Source organism: Lissotriton helveticus, chromosome 7, assembly GCF_964261635.1.
Source record: "Lissotriton helveticus chromosome 7, aLisHel1.1, whole genome shotgun sequence".
Taxonomy (NCBI): domain Eukaryota; kingdom Metazoa; phylum Chordata; class Amphibia; order Caudata; family Salamandridae; genus Lissotriton; species Lissotriton helveticus.
The window spans coordinates 1799750393-1799776188 of record NC_136068.1 but is presented as its reverse complement, the minus strand read 5'-3'; the positions used below and the strand labels follow the sequence as shown (position 1 = coordinate 1799776188).

The 25796-nt window shown below is 49.6% G+C and overlaps 1 protein-coding gene across 1 annotated transcript in view; it reads right to left on the bottom strand.

The window, feature by feature from the left end:
• The window catches only part of LOC144770779 (phospholipase A2 inhibitor gamma subunit B-like), an 892650-nt gene that overhangs the window by 401372 nt on the left and 465482 nt on the right, over positions 1-25796 (bottom strand). The window contains exon 5 of the mRNA XM_078655535.1: positions 18621-18761. Coding sequence (XP_078511661.1) covers positions 18621-18761 — 141 coding nt within the window. The remainder of the gene's footprint in view (positions 1-18620; positions 18762-25796) is intronic.

Sequence of the window (25796 nt, the reverse complement as noted above, 5' to 3'; positions counted from 1 at the left end):
TCACGACAATGGAAGATACGATCCTAGCCATTGGATACCGGGACCGGATATCAAAAATCCTGGGACTATCCCGGCTTAGAGACCTAAACATGACTTGGTTTCTATCATTTCGACCAATGTGGCAAAGGTGTGTTTTACCTGTACTAAGGTGTCTGCTATGCGGAGAAGAATGCGTGTTAGACACCTGTCTGACGCTACAATCGGATGCGCCAGTGGATGCAGATACACTGTTGGTTCCTACCAAGGTTCACGCACTGTGCTGCCCTCAAAGGCTGCCAATTCTGATGACGGCATTCCTGGAATCTTCACCACTGCGATTGAAGAGTAGTGAAGTTCAAGATGAAAGCAGCATCGAACAGGTACGACCTTCTGTCAGCAATGCAAATCAGAATGTCAATGGAGACAATCATGCGCATGAATGCATGGTTACCCCTATTTCCGACTTAGAGGAACTTTCCCATGAAGCTGTTGACAGTTTTTTCGAAAGCCTGAATGATATGATGTTCTCTCCGGAACAGAAATAGAGACTTTTGAGTTAACTCGCACACGGCGTTCCCTGAATTCGGCCTTCAACTTTAAAAATAAAGTCACATGAACAATTACAATCCAGTTCACGGACAGCAACTTTTTTCAGCAAGCCCCTAAAATATTTTTCTATATATTTTTTCCCGGGACACTGATTTTCTGCTTAAAGTAAGAGACTATTCCTAGAGAACTAAGATTTCTATTTTAGATACTTTATAGACTTTATAGACTTTAGCTGCCCGCTGGTATGTTCGCAATAGATTTTATGTGATGAAATGGTTTCGACTTTTTTCTGTATAGCCATATTAAGAGCCATTTCATGTGTATTTCTCATATACCAACAAGCAATAATGCATAACAATGCGTGTTTACTTTTGCATTTAATTCATAGCTTAAGTGCATACAATATATATGACTGCAATTTTTCAGTATATTTGAAAATTTCGAAATGCATTTTGTGTATTTTGGGGTGGTAAGGTATACACTATACTCTATAGTATGTTGTACTATGTTATACTATGCATAGATTAGTAGATATGACCATAGTTAGCGTGGAGTGGGTGTCGTGTATTTCTATAGGTTCTGATTCGATCCCCCTATTCCTGACCCTATTCTGGTTAAACTTACTAGCTAGTTAACTAACAGTCAGCCCATGAGGCAAGAAATTCCCCATGATGCAGATACCGTTATCTGACGCAGTCACACTACGGCACAGGAACGTGTTATCTGATTAGGTCATAACGCTTGAGATCTAATTAGACAAGCGATATTCCTCCAGCCCCTGATAAGGCATACGACGTTCTCATAACAAATCAAACCTATGACAACCTGGATAATCCGTGCGGCCATTGTTTTGATTTCACAGAGAACTTTAGTAAAGAATGTGCTAACGAGCAAGTCGTATGACATCTTTATTGACGTACCTATGTCCATCCTTACGTCAATCCCGGCACCTTTAAGGTATAAATATTGCCGACCTTGCCCTATGCAAACACACGCGTGGTGACAAGACGGAGCAGCCATACTTGCCGAAGCCGAGAGCAGAAGCAGACCCCGCAGCCAGCAGCCCCGCCTTCCTGACGCGCTGAGAGACGCGCTGCTATCTCAAGCCGAGAGACCCAGCACCGGCGCTTCTGGGCAGCCCTCGCAGGCAGCCTGGAATGTCGAGAGCAGAGAAAGAGATACCATTCCTCATTCATCCTAAATTCCAGGTACAGAACTGAATAACCCCTCCTAGAGAATTCTTTAGTTATTCACTTGGCAAAAACAAACTTAAACTAAACTGTAACTTTCTATTCCCGCCCACGCATTAGACTTAGGTCAGGTACACGGGGTAGGCGTATTTAGAAACACCAGTTGAGTACGTTTAGTCAAATGTATATGTGTATGTAAATATATTTTATTCATTTTAAACATCATATGGCTCAGAAACCATATCAATGTTTTTACAGTATTATTTTATACTATTGCTTCTAATGTATGCACTTTACTTAACTATAAGTATTGCAATAATATCGATCCATTTCTCTTGTACGAGAAAAGAGACTGATCAATAAATAACATCTTTTATTGAACACGCCCGTCTCTTCCTTTTCTCTACATTCTGATGAGACTAAGAATGCACGTACTGACTGAGTAAAATAATTGCCTTGTGCTCACACGACTCTCGAGATTGACTCTTGATTAGGGGAGAGCAAAGTTGTCATGTTCTATGGTTGTCAGAAACTAAATCCCTTCTTGTCTAATCAGGGGAGTTAATCCTTCCTTGAACATTCGAGAAAGTTTCTAGCGAACTCTGAGCTTAGCTGGCAAACCCAAAAATTAAGTCTAGTATCGACAGTAGTAGACCTAGTTAACGTCTGGCCTAGGCCTTTACTGCTGTAGGCACTATTCCAATGCGCAGAGCCTATTGGGAAAATAGGAGCTACACTACAATCCGCAGCGAGACCCATACGAACCAGACGGGGACCAGTTACATAGATACGGTGTAAAATCTTTAGTTGCACCAGCCGGAGACGAGCCGGGATCGCGACCTCTTTCGGGGAGGATACCACCGCCTGCCAATCTTCATCGTCCAATTCCAGTCCATCGCCGGTCCACGCCTCACGGAGCTGCAGAAGCAGATCCGTTCGGTCGTTAATCAGTTTTTTATATATGAGAGATATGGTGCTGTCAGGAATATGGCCATCAAGCACCCTATCCTCAAGGGGGGAGGATTCCGGAATGACAGTTCCGGTCGGGAAGACCGAGTGGAGCGCATGTCGGATCTGTATATAGCGAAAATGCTCCCTATTACTAAGAGCATATTCCGATTGCAGCTCCTCAAAGGTCTTGATCCTATCTTTGACCCACAGATCCCCAATCGTACTGATACCGATAAGGTCCCACTTCTCGAAGCCCTTCGTCGTCCACAGGCTACCAGGTCTCTCCGCCGCATACAGCGGGGTCGCCCTGGTCAATTTGTCAGACCATCCCATGGCTGCGTTCGCACTTCTCCACACCCGCACGGCCACTGCGGTGGGCCCTGACAGTACTTTACAATTCGATTTAGAATATAGTGCCCTATTGTAATTCCCTCCCGGCAACTGCCATTTGTCCATTTCAAACACGGGGTTCTGCGTTGGGCCATACGTGGCATGGTTAATTGCACTCAGTTGAGATGCCCAATAGTAGCGCCTGATGTCCGGCAATGCAATGCCCCCGTCGTACCAAGGCAACGTCAATTTTGCAAGAGCGATACGAGAATGCCCGCCCCAAACTAATTGCCTCTGCAGACCCTCTACCTCGCGGAAGTATCGCGCTGGCACGAGATCAAGTGTATTCTGAAGGGCGTATAAAAACCGGGGCAGGGACATCATCTTAAAAAGGGCAGCCCTTCCGAGCGGGGACAACGGCAGGCCACTCCAGGCCGCCACATCAGATTTAATCCGGAGCAGAGGGGGGGAGCAGGTTGCGCTCGTAACGTACCGCGGGGTCTAATGATATAAACATCCCTAGATATTTGAATCCAATCTGTGTTATCTGTATCGGGCATTTGCGTGGTAGCGGGGGCACATCACCAGTGAGGGCATAAACGCAGGATTTAGCCCAGTTAATCACCAGGCCGGAGTTTTTGCCAAATGAGCTGAGGCCACTAAACAGTACTCCCAGCGATTTCCGCGGGGAGGTGAGGTATAGCAAAATATCATCCGCGTATAACGATAGGCGGTCCTCAAAGTCAGGGGTCCATCTGATTCCCTTAAGCGACGGTTCCCACCGCAGTCAAGCAGCTAGGGGTTCCAGGGCGAGCGCGAACAGCAAAGGAGATAACAGGCATCCCTGTCGTGTACCCCTCCCAAGCACAAAGGACTTCGAGACCCTACCATTAACCACTACCTGGGCAAGCGGCTCCGCATACAGGAGTCTAACCCAACCGATAAACCCGGGGCCGAACCCAAACTTCGCAAGGGCGGCCCACAGATACGGCCATTCTACAGTGTCAAAGGCCATCGTGGCATCCAAGGACACCAAGATGGCCGGCTCACGTAAGGACCCCGCCCTCGCCAGGACGCCATGGAGACGACGCAAGTTGAGCGCTGTGTTGGGTGCGGAATAAATCCGGACTGATCCGGGTGTATCAAGTCGCCAATCACCTTTATGAGGCGATTAGCCAACAGTTTCGCCAAGATTTTGGGTTCGGCATTCAAAAGTGATATGAGGCACATAAATCCCGGGGTTTACCCTCTTTATGAATCACAACCATGGATGCAAGTAGCTGGTCTCGTGGGAGTGACCCAATCTCACGCGACTCCAGGAACATCTCGTGGAGGTAAGGCGCCATTTTATCCGGACGTAACTTGTACAGCTCGATGGGGGTACCATTCGGGCCCATAGCCTTACCCGAGCGGATGGAGCGGATAGCGAGCGCCAACTCATCATTGGAGAATTCCGACTCCATGAGCTCTTTATCCGAATCAGACAAACAGGGCAAGGCGATATCCCTAAGCAACAGATGCGAGTCTTCCTCCGGTCTGTCTGAGACTGGTGCGTACACCTTCTGGAAATAACACGCAAAACTCTCCACAATGTCAATTGGGTCGACCACTCGCACTCCATCAGCACGTTCTACCACAGGCACAACACGACTCGCCCTTTCTTTCTTATCCAACCAGGCAATCAACTTTCCCGCTTTATCCCCCACATCATACAAGCGTCCCTGCTGCTCCCGGCTCATAGCCTTGGCAGCATCTGTCACCAGAGCACGATAATCCGACTGTTTAAGGTGCAGCGCATGCCGTTTTTCTTGTGTCGCACCAGACTCTAACTCTCTCTCCAAGCTACTGAGGTCAGCCTCCAATCTTTCTACCTCCTCAGTCTTCCTTTTCTTAGCATCGGCAATCAGAGAGAGGGCTTGACCACGGATCATAGTCTTAAAAGCCTCCCACAAGGAAACAGAAGAGGACACCGACCCCACATTCTCAGCAAAGTACTGATCGATGGACTTGACCATACCCGCCCTGGTTTTGGGATTACGAAAGTGCCAGCGATTAATCGGGGGCCACTCTACCCTCCGCCCCAAACTGAGCATCAATGGAGAGCCACACTGGGGAGTGATCGGATATACCCCGGGCCAGGTGTCTAACCTCCCTAACCGAGACGGCCTGTGCCGCCGGCACCAGTATGTAATCAAGTCGGTAGAGGCTCCCGTGCGCTCCAGAGTGAAAGGTGTACTGTGCCTGCCCAGGGTGCATCAACCTCCAGCAATCCACTAGACCCAGCGCCTCCAAAAAGTTGCTCAACCAAGACTGCGATTTCGCATGGTCTCTTGGGGGGCTACGATCCTCTGTGCCACAGACCGCCGAGTTAAAATCTCCGCCCACAATTAAAATACCCTCTGGGAGTCCCAGTATTACCTCCCCCAAGTCCGCAAATGTCGTAGTTTGTAAGCCAGGCGGGACATAGACAGAGAGTATGGAGATCGTCTTCCCCTCCCATCTGCCAGTAACAACAGCATATCTACCTCTATCATCTAGAGTGGTTGCATCTATTGCAAGGGGGAGGGAGCTTCTGACTAGAATCCCTGCCGCTCTCGACCCAGTGGTGAATCCGGAGTGGGCGACCAGACGATACCCTCGGCGGTTCATTGCACGACATGTGTTCCCAATCAAATGCGTTTCTTGTAACAACACCACATCAGGGGAGAAACGTTTCGTGAATTGAGACACTATACCCAGTTTGATGCCATCCCCCAGGCCATTGACGCTCCAACTGATGACCCTCAGCCCCCTACCCCCCATCCCAACAGTAAGGATCGACTCCCCCTTCCAGCGAAGCAGACATCAAAAGCAAAATAAATCGTAAAACATTGCCTCTAAACCTAACAAAGCCTAACAAAATTCCCCAGCCCACCCCCAAGAAGACTCCTAGAACATGTCCCCCCACCCTGCACCCCTGCGCTAGTCCAAAGAACCACCCCAACTTGCAGTGTGCCTGTCGCCCTCACAAGAAACTAGTCTACAAAAAGAAAGAAACCCCAGGAGGAGGAAGAGTTCCGTATCCCCCGCCACCCCCGGGCTTAGCAAACAAGTGTATTCACATAGAAAGTCATCAAACCACTGCTGCAAAGTCCATTCACGTGGCGTGCCGTAGTCACCTCTCACTCCTGTTCCTGCAGGCCACCTTCTGCGCCCTCCGAGAGATCCGGGCGATCTCGACGCGCCGATAAAGTGTCTAGCCAGTCACTGACGACCTCAGGCCGATCAAAGAAAAGCGTTCGCTCGTTGTGTTCAACTCGAAGCCGGGCAGGAAAGAGCATAGAGTATTTCACTCCCATGTCCCGCATCCTCCGCTTGACCCCCATAAATTCCATTCTCTGCTTCTGAACTGCTTGGGTAAAGTCCGGGTAAAAGCTGATGGTTGCATTCTCAAATTTCATGGGACTTCCGGTGCGCGATGCCTGTAGAACAGCGTCCCTGTCCCTGAAGTTGAAAATTCTAGATATTATGGGTCGCGGTGGAGCGCCTGGCTTATGAGATCCACCCGGAACACGGTGGGCGCGCTCAATTGCAAAAAAGTTACTGAGGCCTTTGGGGGCCAGATGGTTCAGTATCAAGTCCTCCACGAGGAGATCTGTAGTCATCTCAAAGGACTTCTCCGGAACCCCAATAATGCGGACATTGTTGCGCCTTGCACGACTCTCTGAGTCTTCCAGTCGGCGGGCGGACAAGTCGTTAGTGGAGCGTAGGTTTCGGACCTCAGTCTGAAGATCAGATACGTCGGTTGTAAGACTGGCGGTCATGATGTCCAAAGACCTGACCCGTTCATTGGTCTTCGCCAGATCTGCCCTGATCAAGTTAATGTCGATCGCCACCGTGTCTAACTTCAAGGCCAGTGTCTCATACTGCTGGCCCACGTAAGTCTTGATCTCCGCAATGGCGCCCATGATGTCCCGCAGGGTTAGCTACGCTGTCAACGCTGAACCATTTCTGGTCTCGTCCGGTGTGTTGCACGCACCACTGGGGGTACCTTTAGGACGGGTGTAGCGATCCATGTTTTTCGATTGAGAGGCACCACCTCGGGGCGTGCTCTTGGTCGTCCGCTTATCGCCTTCAGGCTTGCCCGCCATAGTGTGCAACGTGCCCCTGAGGGCCCTTTGAGACCTGGTATGAATGGCTCCTCGTCAGGTCAATCTCCGAAAAGTCCAAAGCACGGAGAGTGGCGGGCCAGCGCACAAGCCAAGTGCAGACCTCGGGAGACTGGAGCTTGATGGAAACTGGGTTCAGCCCAGAGAGTCCAAAAACGAAACCGAAAGTACCACGGGGGCACAAGACAACCTCCACTGGCCGTTGTTGTTCAATTACCACCCGGGTACATCGGGGACCTGAGTCCCAGGCTGCTCCCCGCTGTAGGCCGCCAACTTGCAAACAGAGTAAGTCCGGTTCCCGGCATCCAAATCAAATTCGGAAAAGAGCATTCAGATCAGCAGGGTTAAATCTTCAACAACCCGTCATCTGTGGCAGGATTAGTGGCAGGATATATGCGGGAGGTGGCGAGGGTCCCGGGAGCCCTGTGCTCACGCGACCATCTTGGATGCGCGCTAAGCTCCTCCTCAACACTTTCTCTTTTAACTTACAATTATTCATGGTCCAGAAACGTACGAATGTGAAAGTAAACGAATGCAGCATGCAAGTTGCCTTTGGGCAGCAGGTTCTTTCTTTTGCAGCATCTCCCCTTATCAGGACAGGAATACGAAATAAGTGAGACGGAAAGCCAGAGGCCAGCATCAAACGGACAATACAGAGGGTCTGTTGCTTGTATGCTCAGCCGTGACCTGCGTCAAGGAGCTGAGAGCGTTGGGAGAAGGGGGTTTAGTGCACGCGCTGAGAAGAGCAGCAGCAGGGAGGGGGTGGCAAATGGTTCTTTGCTTTAGGCGCTCTGTAGTGGGGGAGGGGGGTGGAGCACGGAGAGGAGGTGGCAGGAAAAACAGGGACCGGGTAGAAGAAACAGTAAGGGGATGGGATAAGTTAAACAAGGGAAAAATGAGTGAGCACCTTCATGGTTGTGTGTGACAGACACCTCATTCATGCTGCAGTAATATCGGGGAATTCAGAAGTAACGAGTATGTTTAACTAAAGGTAGCCATCCCTCCTGTGACAGCTGTGTGCAGAAAAGAGCATGCACTAAGTGAAGAGCCAATGGGAGAGAGGCTGTGGAATGAGTGTTAGCGTGCTAGAGAGAAGATGGGGGTGTGATAAGCGTGAGGCGAGAGACGGCCTGACGGCCGTCAAAGTGAAAGCCGTGGGCAGTGAATAAATTAGGGGAGGAGAAATGCCTGAGGCACAGCGCACGCTGGGGGATGCCTGTGGGAGGGAGGCTGGTGGCTTTGATGTGCACAGCGCATGCTGGGGGATGCCTGTGGGAGGGAGGCTGGTGGCTTTGATGTGCACGCGCTTTTCCTTGCTTTTCACGGGCACAGCATCAAATCGCCCAATGGTTAAGCTCTGGTTAAGATCCAATATCTCTTGCAAGCTCTATGCGCAAGCGCAGGGCTTTAAGTGGGCCGGGTCTGTCCGGGTCTGAGCACCGGCAGTTATTTTTATGGGGCCTCGAAACGGGTCTCTTACGGGCTCTATTTTCGGTCTGTTTTCTTTTTTCTTTTTTTTTCTTGGACTTCAGTGAAAGCATGCACATCGATGTGCACAGCTCAATGCTGGCATCCTCGGGGAGCAGAATATAAAACAGATCCCGTTTCACTACAATATCTGTTTGTGGTTTCCGAGAGGATCAGACCCGAGTGTGTCCTTTTCAAATAAAGCACGGCCGTCAAAGGTAACTGCCGGATTTCTGCCTACATGACAAGCCTTCTGCTTTGCAAAAATCAAAGGGGGTGCTGAAACAATACAGCAGGAACATTTTGTGACGGGAATGGAGAAGGATTGCACTTCCAACGTCGCCCCATGCCGGGTCACGTGACCCTAGGGCTCACGGCCTTGTATTCAGGGTGAAGATAGGTCACGGAGAAAAATGGCGCAGGCAGTATTTTCAGGTGAAGACAGCACTGCTTTCAGCATAACGCAGAGCAATCACACGAGCAACTCAGAAGAGAATATCTATAGCGCCCACACGTTTACGTCTTGCTCATGACTGCCTGAGCACTTTTTAGCATGCTTGACTGCGAAATCTACCCTCACGAGAGCAGCCAGACCAGGTTATTTAAATAACAGCTGTGACTGCCAGCCAAATCAATTCATTAAACGTGGAAAGATAAACGGCTGAGACGCTGTCCAGAGATTTGACCATGTGACCTGGAGGTTAACCCCAGATCTCTCCACAGTATATTCACCCCACTGCATTATCTTGTAGTCTACATTTTATGTCTTATGTGCCAGTTTTATGTTGCTGCTTGCGGTATATGCCCTAACTACTACTAAACTCAGGGCTTTTAGTGGGCCGGGTCTGTCTGGGACTGAGCACTGGCAGTTATTTTTAGGGGGCTTCCAAATGAGTCTCTATCGGGCTCTATTTTCGGGCCTTGCAGAGATAGTCCGTTTTCTTTTTTTTTTTCTTGGACTTCAGTGAGAGCATGCACATCGATGTGCGCATGCTCATTTTGTTCACTACTGAGTAGTGGAGGTCAAGGCATGACATCATGCCAGGTGAACCGCGTTGTAAGAGGTCTCTGTGGCATGTTTTGAAGGGGGTGGTGGCTTCGTTAAAACTCACCCCTGTGAAGTCGCGTTGCCTTCTGGGAGCAGTGCTTCTAGTACACTCAGCCTCACGTGAAGCCACCCTATACAGGAGGTGCCTGCTTGGGCATTTCCCAGGATGACGACACCGGTCTTGGGGAGGGTGTATGGAGTTATCCATACATAGCCTTGCTGTAATAAGGAGGCGAGAGAGTGAGCCTGAGTGGGGAATTCCAAATCTGATGACCCTCTGAGGAGTCCTAGAGCTGACGGCTTGTCAGGGGGTATAGCTACACTAGTTACCTTTATTTAGACGACGCCCCTACTTGGATAGGCCACACCCCTTTAAGAGGTTTGCTCCGCCCCTTTGAGAGTTTGTTTTCCCCACTTAAAGCCCTGCGCAAGCGCATTGACAGGCTAGACCTAAAAAGCACACATTCCATGCATTAGAATGAGGCCTAATGTGCTCACCTGTATTCTCTGTCTTCCAATAGTTTTTCTAAGGAGAGGGAAAAAAGAATGCAACATAGGGGGACATTGTACCTGGCTTAAATCAAGACAGGCTGCTTTCACCGTGATTTCTTCATTCTATATACTTGGTTTTGCTGTGCTAAAACTACAATTATCCTGTATTGTGCACTTATGGGAGCAAATCCCCTCCAGGCTATAGTCAAAATGTTGTGATCTCCATGCAAATCTAAAAACCATGTTGTTAAAAGAAAAGAAAATCGTTTTTTTAGTCCATTTGCGAATATTCGTTATATTGAATCAGATACTCTCTATACTTCTTTCCATAGCAGTTGTGTTAAATACAAAAACCAACCTAGATGTCAATATGTATCTTATGTGACCAGACTCATGCCAGTGGAGTCTGGTGTTTTTGCTTCTCATGTTTACCTACTGGGTGTTGCTATTTCGCAACACGCAGATCATGCGGTGGGTGCAGTCTTATCTACAAGACTGCACCCAGGGGAAAACAGATTATTTTGCATCCAGTGTTTAAAAGGCCCTATCTGCTCTCGGTTCTCAGGCAAACAGTCAGCCACAACACTCCTTCATTTCTTTAATGATCTGCGTTATCAATGTCTGTGTGTTTGTTTAAAGACAATAGTAAATATGAGGAACACTCGTATTTCTAAAAACACCCGATTGTTGTTTAGTGTTTATGGAAGGGAGGTGTCTGGCACTCCTTCGATCAACTCTTTCACATTCCATGCTCGTACCCTTGCCCAATGTGATTCTCGGTTTTTATACCGCTCGGTGTGGCGAGATCTCAACTTGCATTTGCTCTTTATTAATGTAGTTCTTGAAAACTGGTGGGAGGAGGAAGCCCGTGACCGGCGCCCTTGTGAAGTTAAGACATTGTTGTAGTTGCGGTGTCACAGCCCTCTCATCAGGGGCGGTGAGTAAGAGATTTAGAAAGTGGTGGGGCGTATGATTTGCATACAGCACCGTAGCGAGCGAGCCCGACCCCCAAAAGGGGAGTTTGGGGGGATTACCCCCCCAAGAAAATTTTGAAGAAAAATCATGCATTTTCAAGCAAATTTGAGAAAGCAGGAAGGTTAATAAAGCAATTGTGAAAGTGCAGTTATTACAATAATAGATGGCATAACATAGGTAGCAGCGTATTCAGTAATAACCACAGAGCTTCATACATTCCGTCCTATTATGCTCAGGTGCTGAATTCAGACTATAAGACTTTCATGGAAATCTCAGCTCTAAGAGTAGAAGAAGTTGCACAGCAGTGTAATGGTTGCCAGGCTCGTTCCCCAGGAGCGTCAGGAACTTGAAGAAAAGTTCACAGCTCTGCATCGCAAAGCAGTTCTGCTGAGCCATAAAGGGCACCCAGTTTAAACCTTAAAAAACAGGGCAGTTCTCAGCCCTTTGCTCGTGTGCTCAAAGGCAGATCCACATATTGTCGGACATCTCTTTAGATAACCTTGAAAGGCACATCTCTGCTCATTACCAACATTTCGGAAGCTTCTAACTAGACCAGACTTCTCACCTGCCAATTAAAGGCTGGTTGGTGACACTGAGGGCAAAGGTTTCATGATATTGAGTGATTGGTTAAGGTTCCAGGAGTGACTACCCCAAGGGCCCCCTAGGGCCTGATGTACCTCTGGCAGATTAGGTATTATAATTTAGTGTTATATTGGTTAGGATGATTCAATTAGCTTTGCCACATGCTATGAGGAGAAACGTAATAGGGTGGATATGTAAGCCTGAGGCCTTATGGATTCATTTTATACTGAGACTCTAAATGTGCACTAATAAAAAAAAACACCAAGACTGACTGCAACAAGGGATACACTGGTCCTATTCATGTAAATCTTCTACATCTGTAGTAGGGACCTCATATGTGTGGGGTCTCAAAATCGAATGCACTATTTTTATTTTAAACATTTTTGCAGTTTTATTTGTGCGAGTCACACTCCAAAGGAAGCACAGCTTCAAGGCATAGAGGCAGATTGGATCATTTCTACAAAGATCATTTAATAATTGTTACAAGTTGGATGCCACAGACAAACTACATGCAAGCATGATTTTCTATTTAGACGTTTATATGTGAGCCATATTTCATCCACCCATCCAAGATCTTCTTTTTTTATTGAGTAGAAATAATAAAGTAATTTATTACATCGTAAGTGATAGAAAGCGAGTATTCATAATATTTTGATACTACAAAACAAAAAACAATAAATAGGCTTAACAATAAAACGATACAAGAATAGGTACGTAATAGGTAATAGATACGTAGTAGGCCTCATGGCAGATGAAGGGTAAACGGTAGTTTTAAGGACAGCGCATGGTTTTAGGGCTCAAGGTGGAGGGGGTGGGGTCAGAATAGTTTTTGGTGGGAGGGCAGGGTTTTAGGCCTCGGGCAGGGGGCGAGGTAGAAGGATAGGATTTAGGGATTATGCCGGGAGGGGGGGAGTCAGGGTAGTGGTAATCTTTATCATGTATGGGGCAACACAGACAATGTACGGTGTGAAGAAATAAACAACAATGATGTGGTTACAGGTGTCAGCCGTCAGCGTCTGTATTTTGTTATGGCGGGTGGAGGACGGGATAACACGGACAGGGGAGGGAGGGGGAGAGTGGATTAGTGGGATGGGGTAACTTGAACAACAAAGGGAGAGATGGTGGGAAGGTCATCATGGACAACAGAGGACTGGTTGGACAAACAGCAAGCACAAAAAAAGGTGGGAGGGCAGGAGGGGGCAAGCAAAAACATTAAGTGGATTGACTAGCTCTTCAGTGTTTCTGGGGATAGGACAACCAGATATGGGTCAACAAAGTGACACAACAACTCAGCAAAAAACATAATGTTGTGCTGCAAAATTTCCACATATGGTGCCGCAAAATTAGCCACTCCATGCTGCGGCATGCTCAGGGGTTTTCAATGGAGAGAAATACCTTGGCACAAGTGTGAGTGACAGATCAGAGCCAGTACATCTTAATGGCCCCCTTTGCGTCTTTGGTGGCTCGAAAAGCAGCCTGATTCACATTGACCTGTGTGTGTTTGTCCTCCACTTTGTGGTCAGTTTATACTCACTTGTCCTCTCCCGAGACTGAAAACAGGGACCCTGCTAAACGCTTTTTTTGACCAGGGAATATCTTTTCACCATAAAAGGTTTTGTGGGCCTCTTCCCTACTGACACGGGGAATATTCAAGCAGAAGTTCAGATGCCCTCCATAAGCTTTGCTAAAGTTAAAACAAAGCAGCACAGATCTCCAGCACCTGTGTGCATCTACCTACCTCTTGAGGCGTCCCACTCAGCCCAAACATTCCTGCTGTATGACACAAAGCAGAGGGTATATAGTTCTTTCCACAGATGCAGTCACTGTAAAATGGTCAAGGGAGCACTGCCGTGCTTAAAGAGGAAGTGACACAACTGCTGTCATGTAGTGAGAGGGTTTTCACAAATAACCCACCAAAAGTGTAGCACGTGTTTCTCCATCTTTGGGACAACAACTGCCAGTGAAACGGCTTATTTTGACATCACAACTATTAAGATTTGTCTTTAAACTTATGAATCGTGTAACCCTTTTAGGTAAAATGTTTAGCACTGTTAAGGGCATGATGACTAAACCTACATGGTTATTTTCATGTATGTTGGGAAATCTCAATAAAAAGATTTAAACCATAAATTTATGAATCATTTGATCCCTCTGCATTTTAGTAAGAGAACACTAAATCGTGCAGAATTGTTACTGGTTGTTTACTGCTGAGTTGCCATTTTGCACCATTAGAGAGATTTGGGAACTAGCAAAAGAAGATTTAGTGTCTCTCAAAGCACTCATCTTTCTACATATCTCTCTGAACAATGAACGCCCTATAGTATTCATATATGGTGTTTAAATACAGAAAGCAGTCTATTCTATTGAATTCTAAAACAGCTCTGTTGCAAAAAATAAATAAAAAATAAGGGCAAAGGTGAGTTTACATTTAAAGTGCTAGAGGCCTTTTCATTTCACATTTATACTTGCCATCGCCCATACAAGAACGCTTCGGACATTTTGGAGCTTCCCACTTTTAATTATGGATAAATTGTTTACATGCTCTTTGTCAGGGAGCCTGGTGATGAATTCCAGCTGCCATCACGATTGTGACATTTCATTTTTAGAACACATTCAGGAATAGCCCTGGCGCTGGCTTTCATAATGATTCCTGCTTCAAATCGCACAATCGACACACACTTGTGGTTGGTGAGACCATTTAAGCGTCCAAATTTGTAAGCTTTTCATGAAATTAGACCGCAGCGCATGTTTTAGCAGTACCTTTTTGAGGGCCGGGCTCATGGAGTTGAATAAATATCAGGCTTTTTACCTGATAGAAGGATATTGATAGTTCTGCATGGGCCATTTGCCCTGGCTTTTGTCGGTCTTCTTCCCACAGCCTGCAATACTCACTGGCCTGCAGTAGCGATGCAGCTTGGCAGAGGCAGTGACGTCAGAAGCGCCAGTTATTATCCTGTGGTATTACAGACGTTATTGACGTTCATTCTTTAGAAAATTAATTTAAACACCATCTGAGCCAAATCGTGATGGCTAGTACATCTAAGAATCCAAGAACTGAACGGGCAGGTCCTGAACTCCCTTCTCCCCGTTGGGTCATATGGTCCGCACTGGTTTCCAATGGCAGAAGCTTGCACTCCGTGATCTCTGTGGAGCACCGTTCATAACTTCTTACATCCCTCAGTAATAATTGTGACTCTGCCCCAGCCCTGTGGGCCTGTCAAGGACATCTGCCTATCGAAAAATCTCTATGTTTTCATACACGATAGACCGTTTGAGAGCCAATATGGTTAAGGTTGTGCAACAGCCAGTCACAAGTCAGATTGGGGAAGGGGCGATGGGACTTGGGCTGGGAGTAGCTATGGCCATAACCCACACATGATGTGTAGCACATAGGAGCAGGGATCACTACAACCCACAGCGATAAGCAAGATAGTCACATCACACATACAGTACAGGTAATGCACAAATCCCTCAAAGCCATAAGGTTAAAAAAACAGCGCACGCAGCAAGACGAGCACTGTATTCGTTAGTTAGAATTACGATCCCTACGGTAGAAGTCAGGACAATGATAAGGGGAAGAGTTAATAGCAGCATATTACTGCTAAAGTCCAAAGCAGACAGCAACATAAATTGGATGCTACACCATCTTTCCAATCAATAACAAAAATGCTGCGCCACCTTCCATCCAATTTCACAATCACAAACGGTGTTAGAAAGATTTGGGTCCAGGATTAGCACCTTTTCTTCATCCAAAATCCAGAGAACATCCAGTCATTTCAGAAATACTGTATTTCATTATTTTCAAAGTGAAAAAAGCCTGTCGTTGCCATCTTGTGATTGGTAGAGGCCTGTGCGGCGCAGGCTGGATGCGCTTGAAAGACAGCCTTGCAGCAAGTGGCAGCCCTCTGAAAACAAAAACCCAGAGTTGCTGCTTGACACATATGACAAGTCTGGGACTGCTTACAGATTTCAGAACAAGTTGCTTTATAAGGAAATCGGAGCACTGTTTAGATAACCCCAGTTAGCAGCAGGTCTTGCTCGTGATCGTTAGAGGTTACATTAGGCGATCATTAAAGTTCTGGGCCACGTTGTCAATCCGACTTTTTACTGAGTTACGCCGGTTCACCCAGGTCACATCACACACTGACTAGTATGTTGTCCCTCGTGGGGGCTAAAAATATGTTATTAAAAAGACTACACTGTTTAGAAAATGCCTTTCTCCAGAGATCACCGGGTTTGGGGGTTTCTTCGCCGCCGGAAGTTCAACTTACACCAAAAATAAGGGCGGCCTTTTCACTATATAAACATACTGAGATCCTTAAAGTTTGCCCAACAAACGCGAACCTTCCTCGAGCTGGGAAGAGATAATAATGTGAGCAGGAAATCTGCTCTAATTCCAACTCTACCCCTGAGGCAGAGAAGAGAGGGAGGCCTTGGGGTGACCCCATAAACCAGCCCCCTACTCACCGCTCCCGGCGCCTGCTGCGGCCTGCGCTGTGCTCCTCTGCGAGTTGTGTGATCCTGAGCAGAATCAGTGTTCAAAGCCCCCCACCCTCCATCGAAAGGAAGGGGAGGAGAAGAGAGGGAGGCCTTGGGGTGACCCCATAAACCAGCCCCCTACTCACCGCTCCCGGTGCCTGCTGGAACATGCTGCGGCCTGCGCTGTGCTCCTCTGCGAGTTGTGTGATCCTGAGCCGAATCAGTGTTCAAAGACCCCCCCCCCCAATGGAAAGGAAGGGGAGGAGAAGAGAGGGAGGCCTTGGGGGACCCCATAAACCAGCACACAGACTCACCGCTCCCGGCGCCTGCTGGAACATGCTGCTGCGGCCTGTGCTGGTCTGCAAGTTGTGTGACCCTGAGCAGAATCAGTGTTCAAAGACCCCAGGCTCAGGGCTGCTGCTGCTAGCGCCCAGAAACTGAGACACTAGCTCTCGGCACATGCCCGAAGCAGACTGCTCTTCCGGCCTACAGACAAAGAGACAGAAACTAAAGGATGGGGTGGACCGGACTCAAGACTGTAATAGCCGTGGGTATCCTAGTCATGCTTTCCTGCTCCTAAGATAATAAACCAATTAGTGTCTAGTCTAACCACAAATGATGAATGAAACATGTGCTAGCGATTTATAAACACACTCAGAATATGATTAAGTAGTTATGGCAATCTGACAAGGGAAACCTAACCTTTTGAATGAATCTACCGATGACTTAGTTAGAATTAATTTATTTGACCATTCCAAACGACGCACATTTGCAGATAAAGACAGGCCGGCCATTATTTCCCGCCGCTGCTCTGTTCCCGGCGGCAGATGTAAAAAATTCAGTAGTACCTTTGTATGTAAAATATTCACAGGCTTTGGAGAAGCATGCATCCGTGGAGATATAATCAGCTAGGCTTATGGAGGACGGCTAGAGGTTCGAATAACTGATCTTTAAAAAGATTACATAGCCAAAATACATTTGTGCGCCTTGAATCATTGCACCAAGGCGCTGTACGAATCACTGAAACCTGGAAAACTCTGCCCCTTGGTGGTGGTGGCAAGCTGAGAAGATACGCAAAGCATTATTCATACACAAAGGCAACAAGCAGCACTCACTCCCCCCCCCCCCCCCCGCCCGCACAAACACTCCACAGCGGCCTTCGCTTGGATGAAGAATCCAGCGCTGAGTCTGGCAATCAATTCATCTTCCTTGAGGCGCTAGACCCTGATGCATAAGTCTCCTTAAGAATTCCATTTGAAGGGCGGGTGTTTGTTGAAACAGCCCTCAGAATCACCCCAATCATCAACACCCGACATTGCACACCCAGAATAGAATTTGACATTCATGTGTAAGTCAGTTTATAACAGGGTAATAGGTAGCAGGTTTAAGGTCTTACTGTTGGGTGTTCCTCTTACAGGTCACAAACTCGATGGAGGATCCGATCCCGTCATCCCGATCATCGTCAGACTGACTTTACTTCACTTCACTACTGGTCGTCACGAGCTGAGCTCCAGGGACCACGACGTCACAGCAGCGCAGTAAACGGAAGCCACGCATCCCGGCGAAATGGCCAATCACTGCATGGCTTCACTGTGAAGCCATGCAGTGATTGCCCATTAAGTTGTGGCACGATGGCAGAGGCAGTGTGTGTGCCACCCCCACGCGCCAGGATTGGCTAGGGGGGCACATTTGCTGTTCGCCCTGTCGCCCTTTGTAAACCCGGGCTGTGACAGGCGAACAAGTACCCCTGGGTCCCGCTGGGGAGCTTCAGTGCGCATGCTTCGGCTAGTTGGATACCATATCGCACTTGCGCACTACGGTCTGCTGCAGCCTGAGTCTGTCACTCAAGCTGCAGCAGGCCACCCCCCCTGCGCTCTCCGAAATCGGCGGGTGTGTCCCAGATTCCCGGCGGCTGATTATTGTTGTAATGTTTATGTACAGTCAGTCAGTAATTTTATTTTAATAGGATTGCGGCCGGCGGCCGCGATGCGGGTCCATGTGGGCTGGTGGGGCTACGCCCCTATGCCCCAATAGACGCACCGCTGCCTCCTCTCATATCACCCCCTTTGTGACTAAAACAGACCGCATGCATCTCCACCCATTCCCGACTTACTTCATCAAAGTACAGACACCACTGGAGTACCTGCGTATCTTGCCCTGCCCACCGTCGAGTGACGGAGTTTGTGGCGTGGGACCCGTAGGGCTCTGTGATCGATGTCATCAGCAAGTGCGGGCACCTTTGGAAAACAGGGCATGTTGGAAAACTGAGTTTTCCCTTGAAGATTGTCCTCGCCTGCCGTAAGGTCTTCTGCAGAAAGGGCTTTTTGGCTGACAACAAATGTTGCACTGCGTTTCAATGCTGTAGGGAGAAACAGCCAGGAAGAAATACAGAACTGAAGAACAAGAAAGCAAAAGACCTACCATAATTACCTGTAGTTTTTCTTTGAACAATTCCGCACATAGTCTCTAGCCCTAGACAAGGTATTATGTCCTTAGGGGAACAATACGACGAGCTCCGTGAATAGCAAGCGTCACACAAAACTCCATTTGGAATGGTATTGCTTTTGCGAACTAAAAAGAAAGAAGAAAGAGATGGTCAGCATCCTCTTGGATATATGATATAGGAGCTTTGAGCAGCAGGGCGTAGTACTTCTCTTGTCCAAACTGGGAACAGTCTGCAACCCTAAAGTGCAATGCTGAAGTAACATTTTTAATCTCTTCCTTATAAAGCATACATTCGCTGGGAGCTACTAGAGTTCAGTATGTGCCTGCCACCATTCACTTTGTAACCAGTACACATCACATTAGGACTGTCAAGAACTAAAAGAAGCTACTAATGAATGAATGAATGAAGACTTTTATTCATTTGCTTAATCAAAACCATTACAAAGTTCCATAAATGCTAAAACAGATAAACAGATCTGTACATCACACTTACAATGGCCTTTCAGAACAAAAACAACACTATAGTGAATTGTTTTAGCTAACATGAAGGGACGTTTCATGGGGGCGTGGCTCAGCCGGCCAAGATGGCGGACGCACTTCCCTAGTGCTCCGGCCGGCTGCCCACACAACCGGTAAAATACTCCACGCAGCCAGCCATGAACCAGCCCAGAACTATAGCACCATGGTAGAGCACCACAGAGGAAGACTCCGTTGTATTTGAATGACGCCCATCTGCATCAGGCGACCCGAAACAACCCAAGTGTGGGGCGGCCCGGCCTCACCTAAAAGGGCGGCGACCATCCTCCGGTGGTCGGAAGACTGGCAGTGACGAGCCGCGGGGGTGAGGACGCGGTGTAGCGGTCCCGCCGCAACCTGAGAGCCGCCCGGGAGCTGAGCCGGCATCCCCGCACTGGCACGGCGTGCACACGGCGCCGAAGAGAGACAAACCAGGCTCATCCCAAAATGGTGGCGCCGTCCCCCGGAGATCAGGGGACTGACAGTGAGGCACCCGCGGGAGTGAAGGCACAGTGCAGCGGTCGCGCTGCGGCTCGGGGGCCGCCCGAGGGCCGAGCCAACCTCACCACACCAGCGCCGTGAGTACACCACGGGAGACTGGGGAGCCTGCGGCGCCGCGTCCCTGCTCCCGACATCCTTGGGCCGCCCGATTCGTTGCCGCCAGAGGGGCCGCTCACAGCAACCCGGCCCACAGCCTGAGCCAGCATACGAGGTCCCGCAACTAACTTGTGGGACCGCGAGTAGGAGTCTGTACCAGGGTGCCCCCCGTCTCCCCCCCAGGCATGCGACCATCCCTTCCCCCCACCTGCCATCGGGGAGAGGGGTTACAGGATAAGGGCTGAAGCGGACTTGTGAGAGGGGCCCGCCCCGCAGAGGTGTATACGGCGCATCGGGACCAGGTGAACCCCACACCGGCCACGAGACAACACTCTGCCCTACCACTGAGGGGATCACTGCCAGGAAGACCCCTACCTCCTCTGTCTCGAGTGCCAGTAGAAAGGTGGACCAGCGGCGAGATCGTGAGAAACCCCCCGCTGGAGTCTGGGCCACAGTTGGGGAAAAGTGGCTCGCTGCACCAACTCTCACCCCACATATAGCGCCGGGGAGCCAGGGCGATGTGCACCTTCATCCCAGCTCACGCACAAAGGCGGTTCGCGTAGACCGCTCCTGCTAAGTCGGAGACGGCCGGAGACCCGAACCCGACGATCACCCTAGCGACGACCCGGCTGGAAGGGAAGGAGCAGTACCGGCATACCGGCCGGGAGAAAGCTACTTGTGGCCTGGGAGGCCCCCCACTCACAGTGAGGTCCCCCCCTCGAGAACGCGCCAGATTCAAGCACGTCCAGCAAAGACCGGCGGTGGGCGACATCGGTTGATGAGTGGCCCAAAAGACCCTCCCCCCTTATACGGGGCTAAGGCCCAACGCTCTCGCAGTGGGGGCGGAAGCGGAGAGTACCCCCTCATCTGAGGACCCTTAGCATTACCTGGAGATAAGAGACCTGTCGCCGACACCGGTCGATCGAAGGCGGTGGCGATGGGAGACAGCAACGCACGATAACTACGACGCCAGCGCCGGCCACAAGACGATTGCCCTCCCCAGGTTCCTCAGGAAGGCCAAAGTCTGGAGAACAGCCACGAAATGAAGACATGTCGACCAAGCTGGACAAGGTACTGGCGGCCATAGAGCAATCCTGGCTATCCATGGAAAACAAATTTGGGGAGCTTGCATCAGACATTAACCTCCTACGAGATGACTACAGGAAGCTGACGGAGAGGGTGAGCCAAGAGGAGAAGACGCTTCATGACCTAGGGCCAAAGGTCCACCTCCACCAAGAAGCCATCAAAGAACTACAAACCAAAGTGAAATCCCTGGTACAAAATGCCGATGATTTGGAGGGTCGCTCCCGTCGGAGCAACATACGCATTCTCAATTTGCCGGAGAAGGTGGAGGGGGCGGACCCCATAGGCTACATAGAAACATGGATAAAGTCATTCACCCGAACCCAGGACCTCACGCCCTTTTTTTCGGTGGAAAGAGCACACCAGGTCCCGCCAGAAGACCGCCTGTGGGCTCCCCACCTAGACCGTTCTTGCTTAAACTACTACAATATCAAGATAGAGACACGATAATACGTGCAGCCAGACAAGCGAAAACACTCAGGGTGGAAGACAAACATGTAATGCTGTTTCCTGGTTATTCCCAGGCCGTACAATGCCAACGGGCCACGTTCCAGGCGGTCAAACAAACCCTCCGGCAACACAATGTGCAATATGCGCTCCTCTTCCCAGCTCGCCTTAAAATAATCCATGAAGGAACGACGCACTTCTTCACAGATCCAGCAGAAGCGCGGCGATGGCTGGAACACCACGATGGCGACCTGCCGGACTGGCGAACCACACCGCGGCACACCCTCTCCAGCAAACGAGGCAACGGTCCAAGAAGGTTTCCCTCACACAACTGTACCGCTCGGTGATCCCCAACACCAGAGGTTCGCTGGATCTGGAACAAATAATAGCGGACAGACGGTAAGCCCTGCGAGCGGCGGCAGAATCCCGACACACAGTTGACGACTCAGGAGGAGAACGCGGCCCCCACCTATTCACATCTGAAGATGAGGAACGCAGCGATACACGCGCCTCCAGAGAGGGCTCAATCTCCCCACCACTGGTGACACCGCAAACAGCTGACACATTATTTTGAACATCACAGGATGGCGAATCCACTGCGCTCAGGAGACTTCAGTAGGGTGAACACAGGAAGGCATCGCGGCTAAATGGTGCAGGTAATGGCAACTGCGAGCACACTTACAAATACACTACGCAGTGGGTAGCGTGACATCGGACCCTCAGTGGCGACGCCGAACCATCCCTTCCACGAAATGAGCTAGAGACAGTACGTGATGTACAGTTTGGACTTATTGTGTCAAGCGATAGGGCCCTTACGTTGCGACAGTTTCCCAGGAATTGTTATTATGTTTTCCCCTCCCTTATCCCTTCCTATTGCCCCTGCGGGGGCAAACGACTGGACTACTAATGGACATGTGGGAGGTATTTGTGCGGGTGGGGGAGGTCCCCGCTGCGCACCCCGACTACAGGTAACAAGGCCCTACGAGACCCGGTAGTTGACATGACTGGACTACTAATGGACATGTGGGAGGTATTTGTGCGGGTGGGGGAGGTCCCCGCTGCGCACCCCGACTACAGGTAACAAGGCCCTACGAGACCCGGTAGTTGACATGACTAAACTCTCTAACACGGATATAAAGTTCATTACACTGAACGTACGAGGGCTACATACGGCAAGTAAACGATATGCAGTATACGCCTACCTGAAACGCCAGCAAACACACATAGACCTCCTGCAAGAGACCCACTTGACGACTACGGAGGTCGGATGCTTACAGCACCAATGGAGAGGCATAGTCTGTGCCACTGGGTACTCCGCGTTCGCCAGGGGAGCACTAATTTGGGTGAGGCCAGGTGTCCCATTCAAGAAACAGCTCAGGGTGGTAGATAAGGAAGGACGGTATGTGTTATTGGAAGGCCTATTGGATGGGCAATCAGTGCTGATAGGCAGTATCTACGCTCCTAACACAGAATAGCACATGTTTTGGAGCACCCTCACAAAAACACTGGCACACCACACCCACACCCACACCCCCTGGATATTAGGTGGAGATTACAATTGTGTCCTTGACGTGACCCTGGACCGCTCCCATCCCCCCCGGCACAATCACCTGTACATAAACAGACAGACTTATTTAACGTCTGGGTGAACCAGTGGGCACTGGAAGATGCATGGAGGGCACAACACCCCACCACAAAACTCTACTCATTCCACTCTGTCCCCCATGATCTGAGGGTACGCCTGGATAGGTTTCAATGCTCCACAGCCCTGCATGTGCAGTTACACCACACGGACTACCTGGGAAGGGTGACTTCTGACCACTATGCACACTCACTGACCCTTAGATAGAAACCACCACACCCCCCAGTGCCCACTTGGAAGCTCCCCCGGGACTGTCTCACGGATCCGGTTTTTACGCATGACCATGGGGAACACTTGCAGTGCCACTTTACACTTAATGCAGGGACAGCGTCCTCTAGACTTTTAGAATGGGATGCACATAAGGTGGTGGCGAGGGGTCAATGCATACAGCAGGTAATGGGAGTGCGCAGACTTCTGGAGAGGACCTTACAAGACGTGGAAGACACGTTAGCAACCCTCACAAAATCAGACGCCCGTGGTGGAGTCGCTCCGTAACGAGTGGCTGAAGCCAAAACGAGATATATGGAAACACTACGAGACCTCCGCAAATATAATTTTAGAGCCTATGCAGCTAAGATGCACCGAGAATGCAATTGAGGGTGGACACTATAGGCCTGGCTAGCCAGATAGGATACAGAAGTGAAGCCAGTCACTGAACTTAGGGACCAGACCGGACAGCTCCAGACCTCCCAACTTGCAATCATACAAGTCTTTTTCACATATTACTCCGACATTTACCGAGTCCCGCGGCAGAGCGACCCCCCAAGCAACAGACAAATTCTTTCACACCCTGACACTCCCGCAGGTCCCACCGGAAGATAGGAAAGGGCTGGAGCGAAAGATAACACTAGTGGAGGTGAAACAGGCGATAAAAGCATTAGCCAGTAATAAAGCCCCAGGGTTGGATGGGTTCCCGCTCGAATATTATAGCACCTTCTCAGCCCAATTGGTCCCACAAATGGTCATCATGTTCAACAAAGCGCTCAAGGCGGGAGTACTCCCAGGTTCCCTTAGGGAGTCGATCATATTTACATTTTTGAAACCACACAGGGACTCTACACTCCTGTCGTCCTAAAGGCCGATAACTGTACTCAACACGGACTGCAAAATATTGGGTAAAATACTAGCAGAAAGATATTCCCAAATCCTGTCCCCGCTAATCCACCCCGACCAATGTGGGTTCATGCCGAACACGTCACACAATCTCTGCAGACTATTTCATATTCAGGACACGACTCGAGGGCGTTTTGCCAATGCGGCATGCCTCGTATTAGACCTCGAAAAGGCATTCGACACACTCTTGTGGCCATATCTGTTTGATGTCCTCAGACAGAATAATATCGGCCCGGGACTGATAGCATACACAAAACTTCTGTACACGCGCCTCACATCCAGAGTCAGGATGGGCCCCTACATCTCCGCGGAGTTTGTGGTGGAGAGAGGAACTAGGCAGGGGTGCCCACTGTCGCCCCTCCTATTCGCCCCAGCGGTCGAACCCCAGGCGATCTGTCTGTGGCAGGGGGGTGAGATTGGGGGATTCCTATAGCAGGCACTAGGCACTGCGTATCCCTGTACGCGGATGATCTACTGATCTATGTACGCGACGCCACCAGCGACCTGACAAGCATTTGGAGAGCATCTTCGCGGAGATCTCGGGCCTCAAGGTAAACTGGGAGAAATCTTCGCTTTACCCGCTGAGCCCCCATATGGCCCTGTTCGAGATCCGGATAGGCGCCCAAACCTTGGCATGGAACGCAGTAGCCCCCCGTTATATAGGGGTATGGCTATATCACACTCCGGAGGACCTATATGCAGGAAACCATCGTAAAAACCTGGCAGGCCTCCGAGCGGCGATAGGATTCTGGAAAACGCTACAGCTGGCGCCCATAGGCCGAGTAGCTCTGGCAAAAATGATAATGGTCCCTAGGCTACTGTACCATTTTGTAAACCTTCCAGTAATCCCACTGCGACAGTTCTTCACAGAGCTGGAGGGTCTCCTCACAGAACTAGTTTGGGGCGGAGGGCGGCAACAGGTCACGTTAACCACACTATATCTACCCACGACGGAAGGAGGTCTGGGAGCGCCAGCATTCGAAGCGTATTTCTTAGCGGCCCAGCTCAAATGGTTATCATACTGGACAGCGGGGAGACAAGTAGGCGAAACCATCACCACAGACGGTACCACGCCGCAACCTGCACTCCACAGATTGCGGCTGCCTGGCACTAAGCCCATGCGTACCCGACCACTACAGATGTCCATAGCCCGCACCTGTATGATGCGTGTCCACCGCATGTCCAAAACGCGGCCGCCATACTCACCCTTGTTACCACTGGTAGGGTTCCCATGGGGAGACTCTTACTACACGCAGGGAATGCTCCAGGTTTGGACAGATCTATCCGTCACGGAGGTAGAATCCTTCTTTGAAGATGGACAGTTGAAGTCATATGATCAGATGATGGAACAGTACGACCTACCTCCCGGACAATTTCTGGTCCACATACGGTTAATAGATAGTAGCCGACGGTACTGGAATCCCACAACAGGGGAGCCCATACAACACCCAGTGTTACACACGATCCTACACATGGGGGTGGGGCGACATTTGGTTACCTGGCTTTACAAGGCAGTACGCTCATTGCTCCTCCCATCCCTTCAACCTCTACGTCAGAAATGGGAGATGGAAATAGGCAGGGTAGTGCACGACAGGGAATGGGACATGGCTCTAGAATATCCCAAAAAAGTCTCCAGGAATGCCCGATTCCGTAATATACAGTTTAATATTCTCCACAGAGCCTATCTCACACCACGTCGCTTGCATCAATTCTTTCCAGACACAGACTTTACCTGCCCCCGCTGTCAGACCCCGGACGCAGAT